Genomic DNA, 12417 nt, shown 5'->3' with positions numbered 1-12417 from the left:
GAGTGCTGGAAAGCCACTAAAATATTTAACCAGAGCAGTGGCTTCACATTTGTGTTTTAAAAACATCAGTCTGGCTGCTCTGTGAAAATTGGAGTTGGGCAAAGAAAGGTGACAGTCTAGAGGTTAGCATAGCAATCCACAGGAAAGACAGACTGGGCTGTTGCCATGGAAATGGACAGGCATGGATGTATTCAAGAGACAGGAAGTTAAGATCAACAGGATGTGGCAGTGGATTATATTTTGGGGGTTATGGGAAGGAAAATGACAAGGAGGGTAACTCACTTTACAGTTTATGTGACTAGATTGATGGTGGTACCGATCCCTGAGGTTGATGATTCCCCCACGAGGGTCAGTGCCTCTTTAAAGGCAGAAGAGGGAGGCAGTTGCAGATTAAAGATGTTGGAGAGAAAGGAATGAGGAGCAGGGTCCTTAGCCTTGGAGGAAGTCTCTGGCCCTTTTCCTCTGAACTAGAGAGAAGGATGGGGTCAAGTAAGTTGCACTCCTGTCTCCTCTAACTTTTGAAGGGTACCAAGAAAAAAAGTGAATTCTCTCATCTTTAGGAACTGAGGTATACGATTGCTGGATGGTACAGGCTCCTGAATTATCCAGACAAGCTGTACTACTATTCCTGGCAACCTGAAGGTTTTAGACCCATGCTATCCACTAGAGCAGCCACTAGCCACACGTGACTATTGAGCATTTGAAATGTGGCTGGTCCACATTGGGATGTACTGTGAGTGTAAGACACACACCAGATTTCTTAAAGTATGAAAAAACAATGTAAAATATCTCGGTTTTTAAAATATTGGTTACATGCTGAAATGATAGGACTTTGGACACACTGGGCTAAATAAAATATATGATTACAATTAATTTCACCTATTTCTTTCGACTTTTTAAAATGTATCTACTAGAAAATTTTAAATTACATTATCTGGCTCAAACTATATTTCTGTGGGACAGCGCTGTTTTAGACAGAAATTCAGACTAGTGTTCCAAGATACATCATTCTTCTCTCTTTTTTTTTTAAGATTTTATTTATTTATTTGACAGAGAAAGAGATAGCCAGTGAGAGAGGGAACACAAGCAGGGGGAGTGGGAGAGGAAGAAGCAGGCTCACAGCAGAGGAGCCTGATGCGGGGCTGGATCCCAAAACGCCGGGATCACGCCCTGAGCCGAAGGCAGACGCTTAACGACTGTGCCACCCAGGTGCCCCCATTCTTCTATTTGAATCATCTTACCAAGGAGTCAGCTTCCATTGGGCCACTTCACTCACGTGTGCGCTCCAACACACGGGACTCCTAAGTCCTGAGCTCCAACCCAGAAGGACTACAAGGGCCAGTGTTCACTGCGCGCCCTTGGGGCGGGGCCTGAAAGAGCAGCCTCTTTGTGACGTCACGTCCGGTACGAACCGCGTTCTCCTCGCTCACACAGAAGGCACGCACTTTGGAGGTGGGAGGGGGGCGTCCGGGAGGCGGTGGGGTCGCGGGGCCGGGGGCGCGCGAGTGTGGGGTGCTCCGAGGCTGCTGGGTGAGCTGCCCTCGGTCTGACTTCCCGACCCTGTTTTGTGTATGAAGTGGTCCTGAGGACGGTGCTTCCCCGGGCGTGCGTCGCGTTTCCCGGAAGTGCCCGTATCCGCTGAAGCCGCGGGGTGTGTGGCCTCGCAGCATCGTCCGCGCCACCGAGGAGTCAGGCGCGGAGGTTGTCGCTATTTGACCGTCCTAGAGCCTCTCGGGTAATTGGCCAGATGGTCCCCGAGAAGTGGCTGCGGCCCAGGATATTGAGGATGGGGGCTAAGGGTAAAGCCTGATCTTCCCTGGCAGCCGACTTGCCTTGTCTTTGAAAAGGAAGTGGGTACTTAACGCTTTTTGCAAGTGTTGCAACATGCGATCTTGTGGGCAAAATGCCCATTCAACTGAGCTGTTGTTTCATATGAAGTTACTCCAGATCTAGCAGAGTGGATTTGGATTTTAGTGGACCTAGTTTAGCAAAACATTGATTCATTTCAGCTACTATGCACGCTCACCCAGACAACTACATGAATGAGAGGATGGAGTAGTTCTGGGCTGCATCATCTTAGGGAGTCAACGTTACTTCTGGCAAGTTGTCTTCCCTGGCTATTATGGTTCGTGGTATGTGCCTCTGGTTTAATTTCACGCTGAGGTCTTGTGATGCCCGCCCCCCCCCCACCCGCAACCCCGGTGTGAGAGGGAAAAATACCTTCCAAACATGATTTTAGGATCTCCGGTGCTTTTCTTTTTCCCGGAGAGGTACATCACATGCTGGTTCTCTGACTTCAAAGTCACAATTTATGTCAGTTCTTGCCAGATTCTGGTTTTCAATCACTGTGGTGATTTACCATGACCATTTTTTTGCAACAGAAGGCCTCCACATTAGAACTCTTAAAAGAAGCTGAGGCATATTAAAATTTTTAAGAGGTTTTTTTGGGCAAAAATCAATTCTGTTTAGGCAGCAGCAAACCAAAATTGGTTGGGAACACTGCAGATCAGAGCTAGGAGAGAGACTTACATAAAGTGCAGCAAGAAAGGAAATTACTTGATTGGAAGTAGCTTAAGCCTAGGTTGGCTGTTTGTGATTGGTTATCCTTAGTGTTTTGCTTTTGTAACCTAGAGGCAGGTACAGACTTAGATCATGGTTTGCGTACATAGGCCACCACAGCATTAGAGCCACATCAATCTAATGGCCTTCTTGTTTAATTAATTTAACTCAATTCTGGGGGCTCATTGTAGAAATTGCAGTTTTCAGAAGCTGCATGCATTGGGATTCAGTAAAGCCTTTTTGAAAAAAAAGATTTAGCTGTATCCATCACCATATGATCTCATTTTCTGCTAAGAAGCTTTTCATACATTTGAGTCCAAATGAAATCATTGACTGAGCATAGAGTCAAGAGTAGAAGAGTTTCTAGCAAAGTAGCCTCTCACGTCTGATCTGCTTAACGGTTTTTTATTCATTGCTTTACATTGCCATTGTAGCCCCCCTGTTCCCCAAGGAGCTCAAGACAATCAGGAACATGAAATGTTCCTTTTTGGAATATTAATCACAGTTGACATTAATTATGCTTAACATTGTAGCAGTTGCTTTTTATAAATAATCCTTAATCCTCATAATAACCCATAGATTAAATACTACTGTTATCTGTATTTTAACGGATAAAGAAACAAACAGTGAGGCTAGGTAGTCTACCCAATATCACATAATTGGTAGCAAAGTCAGGATTAGAACGCACAAAGGGTAACTCCAAAGCCCACAGTCCAGCACGAACTCCTGAGAGGAGAGCGCTTGACTGGTGAGAAAGCTCTGGGCTTTATCACTTCTCCCGCCTGCCTCATAAAACATTACAGGAGAAGTTGAAGAGTTGTTTTCTTGATGGGGTCGTCAATGGAGATTTATTAGATTTATTAGAGGGAGATAAAGAGTCAGTCTGCTGGGAGGAAGTCGGAGAAGAGAAAAATAAAAGATCTGAAAAAGAGAATGGACAAGAAGAACATCTGCCAGAAAGTTAAACCGCGTGTGGTTAGAGTCTGCCCAAAGCCAGCTGAGGCCTGCGGTTCCTGATGTGCTACTTCCACATGAAAATTGGAGCAGCAAGGATACCTCCCTCTCATGCGCTTTTATTTTTGAATAGTAGGTTCATATTCATTAGATACATGTCAGATGTCCAACATTTAAAAAGAAACAGCTTTAAGTCTTTCTGGGGTTGGTGGAATCTGGGACTTCTTTGATCTTTCCTTAAAAACAAAAAGGGAAGGGGCGCCTGAATGGCTCAGTGGGTTAAACCTCCAACTGTTGATCTCAGCTCAGGTCTTGATCTCAGGGTCATGAGTTCAGGCCCCGCGTGGGTCTCCATGCTGGGTATGGAGCCTACTTAGAAAAACGGAGGCGGGGGAGAGGGGACAGGGAGGTGGTAGAAGGAAATGACCCATTAGAGTTCCAGATAGAAAAACCTCGGTATGAACGCAGTTGGGCTACCCTGAAAGCTTTTTGAAGCTCCTGGGCACATTGTAGCATCTTGGGTTGGTTTTCTTTTCTGTACTTCTGATGGTTGTGGTTTTTGATCAGGCTTGGCACTAACTCAGACCATGTGGACTGCAGATGAGATTGCCCGGCTGTGTTACGAGCACTATAGGACCAGGCTGCCCAAGCAGGGGAAGCCTGAGCCCAACCGTGAGTGGACATTACTCGCAGCCGTGGTGAAGATACAGCCTGCAGCTGACCAGGCCCATGGTGGCACTAACAGACCTGCACAAGGTGAGGCCTTTTCACCTCCCAACCGTCCCTCCCTGTCAGAGCTGGTAGTAGAATTGTTCATGGCCGTGCGGGGACTGTCCTGGCTGGTGTCCGCTGCAGTAGTGGGCCTGTTCCCCCTGCTCTCCACCAGGTGGCGCAGTGCTTGTGGCAGGCGCTGGTGGTGCTGGAACCACAGCCCAGGGTTGGGTCACCCTATAGGAATGCTCTGGAGGAGTGTGCACACGTGAAACTGGAGGGCTGGGGACCATTCACATTATGAGAGCTCACTTACTGATTGAGTCTTTTCCTTTCAGTGACAAAGGAAGTTGTCTCAATGGGAACAGGAACGAAATGCATAGGCCAGTCCAAAATGAGGAAGAGCGGTAAGCCTGGGTGGGGTCTAAACAACACCCGTCTAGGGAGCTTTGGAAACCACCCTGCATTTTGTCCTTTCCTCTCCTCTTCCCGATAAAGGGGCCACATCACTGGGGTGGCTGACATTTCCATTCCCACTGACTATCATTCCAGTGGGAAGGACAGAACTCATTTTCAGAATTGGAATAAACAGTGGAAGCAAAGGCCTCCAGGAACGTGCTTTCTGTGTGGATTGGAAGTTGGCCAGTATTTTCATGCTCAAACCAAAAGTTCCCTGGACTTAGCTATTCCCTATTAGGCCCCCAAAAGCAATCTTGAATTAGATGGAGATTTGGGCACCAAAAAGAATATGGAAATCCCTTAGATATCTGGCATCTTCACCTCCTGCTTCCAGTTAGCAGATTCCTTCTCAAGTTTGCTTTCCCCATTTTCCCAGCCTTGCCTCCTGTGTTCTAGGACCACTGTGGATTGAATTTGGTGGGATCATATCACCACAAGCTCAAGTGTGACATCAGGGTACAAAAGACTTGGATCCCTTTCCTCCAGCTATTTTTCTATAAATCAGTAGTTCTCAGCTGTGGGGAGATTTTGTCCCCCAGCGGATGTTTGGCAGTGGCTGGGGACATTTTCCGTTGCCACAACTCAGGGGAGGAGGATACTGTGCTACCTACCTCTGGTGGTAGAGGCCAGGAATGCTACTAAACATCCTACCTTCCACAGGACAGAGCCTCACAACAAAGAATTTTTTAACCCAAAATGTCAATAGTGCTGACTGAGGAAGCCCTGTATTGCTGTCAGGGATTGCAGTACTTGCTGACGGAGCCCTCCAGGAGCTACATGGCCATCCCGGCTGCCGGGGGAAACCGGCGCATTCTACTTCTAGGAAACGGCCTCTCCAGGTTCCGTATGTCTTCACTAGTGTCCTGTCTTTGCCACAGGAGACATCCTCAATGATAGCCATGCTGAGGTCATAGCCAGGAGGAGTTTCCAAAGGTAAAGGAGTTTCCATTCCCCAGAGAATCTGACTTAGCTTGCCATGGGAGCCCCAGAATTTGCATTTCTAATAAGCTCTCCAGTAACACTGATGATGTCGGGTGGCGGTGAACTACACTTCAGATAGCTCTGGTCTAGACCCTGTTCTCCTGCTTGATGCGCATCAGAATTACCTACGTTTGTGAAAATCCAGATTGCTGGGTCCACCCCTGGAGATTCCGATTCAGCAGGTTGGGGGTGGGACCTGAGAAGTTGCATTTCTAACAAATTACAGATGATGCTGATGCGGCTGGTTCAGGGGCCAGACTTTGAGAATCACTGGTCTAGATCATTCTTGTAATTCCAAATCACTGCCAGTCCCATCGGTCTGCAGTTAACTCTTTCTTAGTCATCAACCAGCCAGAGTCTTTCCCCTCACCGCAGAGATTGGTTATTCATTCTGATAACACCTTGCACCCCATTAGGTACCTTCTCCATCAGCTCCACTTGGCGGCCGCCCTGAAGGAGGATAGCATCTTTGTCCCTGGAACTGAGAGAGGGCTGTGGAAACTCAGACCAGACGTCTTGTTTGTGTTTTTCTCCAGCCATACACCCTGTAAGTATAGTCAAGCCTGTGGATTAATGTTACATTGTCTACTTCCTTATATCCTCTGATCTGTAGATACATTTCTCAAAAAAGCTCTTCTGGCTGCAGTGTAGCTACAAGTAGTGGACCGTACCTTTTTCTGAACAGCCCACGGTGCCTGATCGCTTCCCTATCAAGGAACGACATTGCAGTTCTCGGTTCCCAGTCAGGATTGGGAAGCTTCGAGCTGAAACCCCACAAAGGTCTGAAAGCAGCAGTTGGGCTTAGAAGTCCAAAGCCCTGAGTTCTATAGTGATTTATCCTGGAACTCATTCTGTTCATTCATTCATTCAACAGATACTTTCTTCTACATGTCAGGTACAGTATGACGTTGGGTATATAGCAGTAAGACTAGTCCCTTGCTTAGCCTCATATAGTCCTTTCTGGAATGTAGACAGTCGAGATTGGTTAAGTTAAATTCTGATGAGTTATAAGGGGATGTTCAGGTGCTGTGGTTGCATCAGGCAGGAAGACCAGACATACCCTCGGGGTGACCACTGGTTTTTTGTCTTGAAAATGGAGAATAATTTCTACTCTTTTAGACAGCAGCTCAGGGATGGCAGTAAAATGTCCTCATTTTAAAACCTTTGAAGTAAGGATATAATATCATCATCGAAGTAGTAAACTTTAAAACTAACACATGCAATTAGAGCAGACATAGGTACTTGCCCTGAAGAGACAGAAGAGCTGTCAAGACTTGGGCATAATTCAGATCAGAAACAGAATACAGCTTAAGGAAGAATGAGTCTATCAGAAAAGAATTGGTTGAGTCAAAGGCCAGGAAAATGACACGCAGGGATAGGCAGGTCTCATCTGTGCTTTCTTATTAGCAGTGGATGTCCTGGTCCAAACCAAAGGATGTTTCCTAACTCGGTGCTTCGCAAACCATGATATGCATATGAATCACCCACAGATATTAATAAAATGTGGATTCAAATTCATTAGGTCCTGGATGAAGCCTAAGGTTCTGCATTTCTAACCATGTCCCTGTGGTGTCAGTGGTGTTGGCCTGTGGACCACACTTTGAGTAGCCAGGGCTTGGCTGATGCCGTGCAGGTGTAGCATCTGTGGGTCACAGCTGGCCTGACCGCCGAATCAGACCACATGAACCAGTGGTCCTCAGGCTGGTCCGTAGCCAGATGGGAAAAATCAGGACTACAGTGAGTTTTTCAGAAAGCTTATTTCTTTCCATGGAAAGGTTATGAGATTTTTATCTTTTTATTTTATTTTATTTTTTATTTATTTATTTTTTTAAGATTTTATTTATTTATTTTGACAGAGAGAGACAGCCAGCGAGAGAGGGAACACAAGCAGGGGGAGTGGGAGAGGAAGAAGCAGGCTCCCAGCAGAGGAGCCCGATGTGGGACTTGATCCTGGAACACCAGGATCACGCCCTGAGCCGAAGGCAGCCGCCTAACGACTGCGCTACCCAGGCGCCCCTATCTTTTTATTTTAAATAGTGGTAATTAGGAAAAAATAAATAGATAGTGGTCATTAGGATTTTTAAAGATCTTACTTGATGGAATACAAAGTTGACCACCCCCTCTGTTGATCTTAAAATCTGGAGATTTTACTGGTCTGTGAAATCACAGTCTAAAACCACCGATCTAACTGCCCTGGGCTAATGGGTCATCTTTTGAACTGTGATGCCCACACATAGTTTGTCTGCAGGAGGAAAGGACACTACCTGGAGAATGTGACTGTCTGCCTCCCTTTGCATTTATTCCTCATTACTAATTGATAATTTGGTTACTGGTTAGCTGTTTCAGACTCTTACTTTTGAGTTTTATTAGCATGAGTCAGCCTCTCGAGTTTAAGCATCTGTCTGGATCAAATCTCTAAGCCTTCAGAGTGGGAGGTGGGCCCCAGTCAATGCTCCAAAGTCACTGTCACATTGTGAGGTCCCTGGAAGTCTGGCAGCCAGCCTCTCTGGCAACAGTCCCACTTCTACATCTCTTGCGTTTCCCACTCTTAGCTTATAAAGGCTACAGATGTATTATTTACACACTTAAGGAAAGCAACACACGCTGCGTTAGTGTTTTAAGAAGTGGCTCGCTTCTCAAGGGGAAGCTGTGCTTTTAACTAACTTCTGGTTTTCTGTGATTCTGTTTAAGGACAGAGTTAGGTCAGAAATCTCTAACCCAGCATAGGGAAACACCACTTGTGTAATTCAATGCAGAGTCTTAGCTGTGAAGATATGCTCAAAATCAAGATGAGGAAATTGCGAACATTTTTGCCAAATATTTAACCATGAAATCAACCTCCCACTTTTGTTTTCCAAAGCATCTTACTGGATAACATTCCACAAAATGCACTTGGGAAACTGTGCTCATTGTAAACCAAGGGTTCTCAACTCAGGACAGTTTTGTTTCTCAGGGGACATTTAGCAACATCTGGAGATATTTTTGATGGTCAGACTGGGGGGTGCTATTGTTATCTAGTAGGTAGAGACCGAGGAGCTGCTAACCATCCTATGATGTAAAGGATAGCCCCCACAAAAGGAATTATCTGGCCCCAAATGTCGGTACCATGAACATTGACAAACCCTGGTCTAAGCTGGTGTTTCCAAAACTTCCTGTGATGAGAATTGCCTGGGATCTTTTTTACAGTATTCTGCTTTCCAGACCGCCCCTCCCCCTACACCCGACCCCAGAGTTTCTGGGTCTGGGTCTGGGTAGGATAGATCCACAAAGGATTCTTACTTGGGAGATTTGGGGAAGTGTTCCTAATTCATCTCAGGTCAACTAGGAAAACAGAATTAATCTCTGTTTCAGACAGTGATTCTCCTGTCATCAGAAGGACCTGGAAAACTTGTTAAAACACGCACTGTGGGGACCACCTCCAGAGTCTCTGATTCAGCAGTCCACTGTGCGCTCCAAGAATTTGCATTTTTAACAAGTTCCTAAGGGACATTGATGTGGCTGGTCCGGGGGTCTCACTTTGAGAACCACTGGTTTTTAAGGAGTTTCTTCTCCTGCAGGTGGGGACGCATCCATCATTCCAATGCTTGAGTTTGAAGATCAGCCGTGCTGTCCTGTCCGTAGAGATTGGGCCAATAACCCATCAGTAAAAGCCAGTGGTGACCTGGAAGCTCCTGAAGATACAAAGAAATGGGAAAACCTGGGTAGTCCTGTGACAAAAAAGATGAGGCTTGAGCCTGGGATTCCTGATGGCGTGGCTCACCATCAGAGTTCTGGCCGTCAGGAAAGTGGCCTGATCCCACCAAGCATCAGCAGCTCTCATCTTACTGCACAGGAGCTGGCCACTGTCACTGGAATGGCCCCCGGTGGTGCTAAAGTGGTGGACGTTTATAGAACTGGAGCCAAGTGTGTGCCTGGAGAAGCTGGAGACTCCGGGAAGCCTGGTGTTGCGTATCACCAGGTGGGGCTGCTCCGAGTGAAGCCTGGCCGGGGAGACCGGACTTGCTCCTTGTCCTGCAGTGACAAGCTGGCCCGGTGGAACGTCCTCGGATGCCAGGGGGCACTGTTGATGCACCTTCTAGAAGAGCCCATCTACCTGTCAGCTGTTGTGATTGGGAGATGCCCATACAGCCAGGAGGCCATGCAGAGAGCTCTGACCGGGAGGTGAGCAGGGAGGGAGGTCACAGCCAGAGCACCCTTTCCAAGAAGCAGTTTGAGAGGATGTCCAAAGAGCCTTTAAAACATCCATGCATTTTGATGCAGCGGTTCCATTGCTAGCAATATGTCCTAAGGAAATAATTAAGAAAGTACTCAAACATTTAGCTTTGTGTGTAGTCATGTTTAAGAAAGAAAAGGAAACCAGTGAAATGGCCAGCAGATTAGGTGATTTTTGTTTAAGCTAATATTGACGAATATTTGACCTGGGAAGATGCTCATAATTTTTAAAAAGCAAGTTAAAAGATACAATGAGTTCATGTTGGTCTTAAAGTATATATGCATGTAGAAAAAAAATTGTGGGAGGATATATACCAAGGTATTAGTATGATTATCTCTGAGTTGTGATACTATGGGTGTTTTTTCTTCTTTGTGGTTACTCTTGTCTAATTGTTCTGCCATGTACATATATATATCGCTACTCTAATTTTTAAAAACCATCAATGTCAGTTTCTTTAAAAGATAAAAGACAAAGGGTGATCACTCAAGTGTGGTCTCCCTAAGGAAGGAGCCCAGTTAAGGCTGTGGTAAATGAGGGCAGGGTGAGGCCACAACCAGTGGAGGCCTGTCATGTCAGATGTACCGCTCCCAAGCCCGAGTCCAGGAAGCAGACCCACTAATTCCACTCCGGGGTGCATACCCAGGAGAAATGAGAACGTGCATCCACATAAAAACTTGTGCATGAATGTTCATAGCGGTACAAGTCATCATAGCCACAAAGTGAAACAGCCCAGATGTGCATCAGCTGGTGAATGGATAAATGGAAGGTGCTAGACTCACCGCAAGAAGGAGCGAAGGCTGGCTCAAGCTACCACACAGATGAGCCTTGAAAGCTCTGTGCTCAGTGAGAGGAGCCGAATAGCGTACAGTTTCATGGAGTGAAATGTCCAAAATGGGCAAAACCAGAAGTAGATTGGTAGGTGCTAGAGAAGAGCATAGGGAGTGACCACTGATGGGTGCAGGGTTTCTTGTCAGGGGTGAAATGTGATAAACTTAGATTGTGGTAACAGTGGCACAACTCTGTGAATATAGTAAAAAACAAAAACAAACAAAACCTTAAATTGTACACTTAAAATGGATGAATTCCGTGGTATACAAACTATATCCCAATAAGATGTTTTCAACGGAAGCGCCCCTAGGCACTATGCCCAAGACATTTTCTGTGTTTTCCATGCTTTCCCGATTCTGAGATTTTAAAGCTGCTGTCTGTGCGGTTCCAAAGCAGCGTCATCTTGGCTTCTAGATGGTGTGAAAGACCCAAGAGGGGAAAACGAAGCTTTTATATTATAGGAGAGTTTTGGTTTCTGGTGTGTTTGGAGGATTCCTTAGGAAGCAGATGCTAACAAGTTAATATTTCTGTTTAAGGGTTTGAAATCTTTCAAAGCCAGTACCAGGACTGGAGTTTAGTGTCCCTGAAGCCACTGAGGGGTGGCGACTCAGCTCATCGTTTTCACTTCAGAGAGCTAGGAAGGGATCTTCCTCCGGCCTTAAGACTCGCATGATCTCAGTTCAGTTCTGTCACACTCTCTCCCTGAGACTCAGGCGTGATGAAGTGGTCCACGGGCCTAGACACTGTCTTCCTCAAGGAGCGTGCCGAAACTGAGTGCATTTTCCCTCGCTTTTAGGTGTCAGAATGTCTCAGCGCTACCCAAAGGCTTTGGAGTTCAAGAAGTGAAAATACAGCAGTCAGGTTTACTGTTTGAACAGAGCCGCTGTGCAGTGCAGGCAAAAAGGGCTGACGGCCCCAGCCGACTTGTTCCTTGTGGCGCAGGTAAGGTATCCGTGTTCCACTTGCCCTGGAGTAACTCTTCTCCAGACCGTGGAGGGGCCTGGGAGGGGCTGCATCCACCCAGCCCAGGAAGGCAGCTTAGGAGCTGAGTCATCAGGCTTGACCACACTGAGTCAGGTTCATGCTCTGTGTGACCCTGGGCAACTTACTTACCCTGTCTTAGCCTCAGGTTCTTCATCTTCGAATAATGATATCATTTCTTAAACAATTAATCCAATTAATAAGGGCAGAAGGCATGAGCCAACGTTTCTCCAAAGAAGACACCCAGATGGCCAACAGACACATGAGAAGATGCTCAACATCACTCATCATCGGGGAAATGCAAATCAGAACCACAGTGAGATACCAGCTCACACCTGTCCGAATGGCTACAATCACAAGACACAACAAGTGTTGGCAAAGATGTGAAGAAAAAGGAACCTCCTTGTACTGTTGTTGATGGGAATGCAAACTGGTGCAGCCACTGTGGAAAACAGTATGGAGGTTCCCCAAAAAATTAAAAATAAAACACCCTATGATCCAGTAATTGCACTATGGGATATTTATCCTAAAAGTACAAAAACACTAACTCAGGGACGCTTGGGTGGCTCAGTCGGTTAAGCCTCTGCCTTCGGCTCAGTTCATGATTCCAGGGTCCTGGGATCTAGTGCCGCATTAGCTCCCTGCTTAGTGGGGAGTCTGCTTCTCCCTCTGCCTGCATCTCCCCCTGCTTGCTCAGTTTCTCTCTCTCTGACAAATAAATAAATACAAAT

General features: G+C 46.3%; 1 protein-coding gene across 9 annotated transcripts in view; it reads left to right on the top strand.

Moving 5' to 3' along the window:
• Positions 1-1389: 1389 nt before the first annotated feature.
• The window catches only part of ADAT1 (adenosine deaminase tRNA specific 1), a 42815-nt gene continuing 31787 nt past the window's right edge, over positions 1390-12417 (top strand). For 4 of the 9 annotated variants that reach the window (XM_057314255.1, XM_057314254.1, XM_026495255.4 and 1 more), the window contains exons 1-7: positions 1516-3645; positions 4081-4269; positions 4563-4631; positions 5562-5616; positions 6081-6211; positions 9222-9825; positions 11502-11647. In XM_057314255.1, the coding sequence (XP_057170238.1) occupies positions 3576-3645; positions 4081-4269; positions 4563-4631; positions 5562-5616; positions 6081-6211; positions 9222-9825; positions 11502-11647 (1264 nt within the window). In that variant the 5' untranslated portion in view covers positions 1516-3575. Of the gene's footprint in view, positions 1453-1515; positions 3646-4080; positions 4270-4562; positions 4632-5561; positions 5617-6080; positions 6212-9221; positions 9826-11501; positions 11648-11890; positions 12192-12417 lie in introns of those variants that run through there. The other 5 variants (XM_057314259.1, XM_057314257.1, XM_057314256.1 and 2 more) reach the window with 3 other exon arrangements.

The sequence above is a fragment of the Ursus arctos genome, unplaced genomic scaffold, assembly GCF_023065955.2.
Source record: "Ursus arctos isolate Adak ecotype North America unplaced genomic scaffold, UrsArc2.0 scaffold_19, whole genome shotgun sequence".
NCBI lineage: Eukaryota > Metazoa > Chordata > Mammalia > Carnivora > Ursidae > Ursus > Ursus arctos.
The sequence above is the reverse complement of the archived record's forward strand: the minus strand, read 5'-3'. Positions and strand labels throughout refer to the sequence as shown.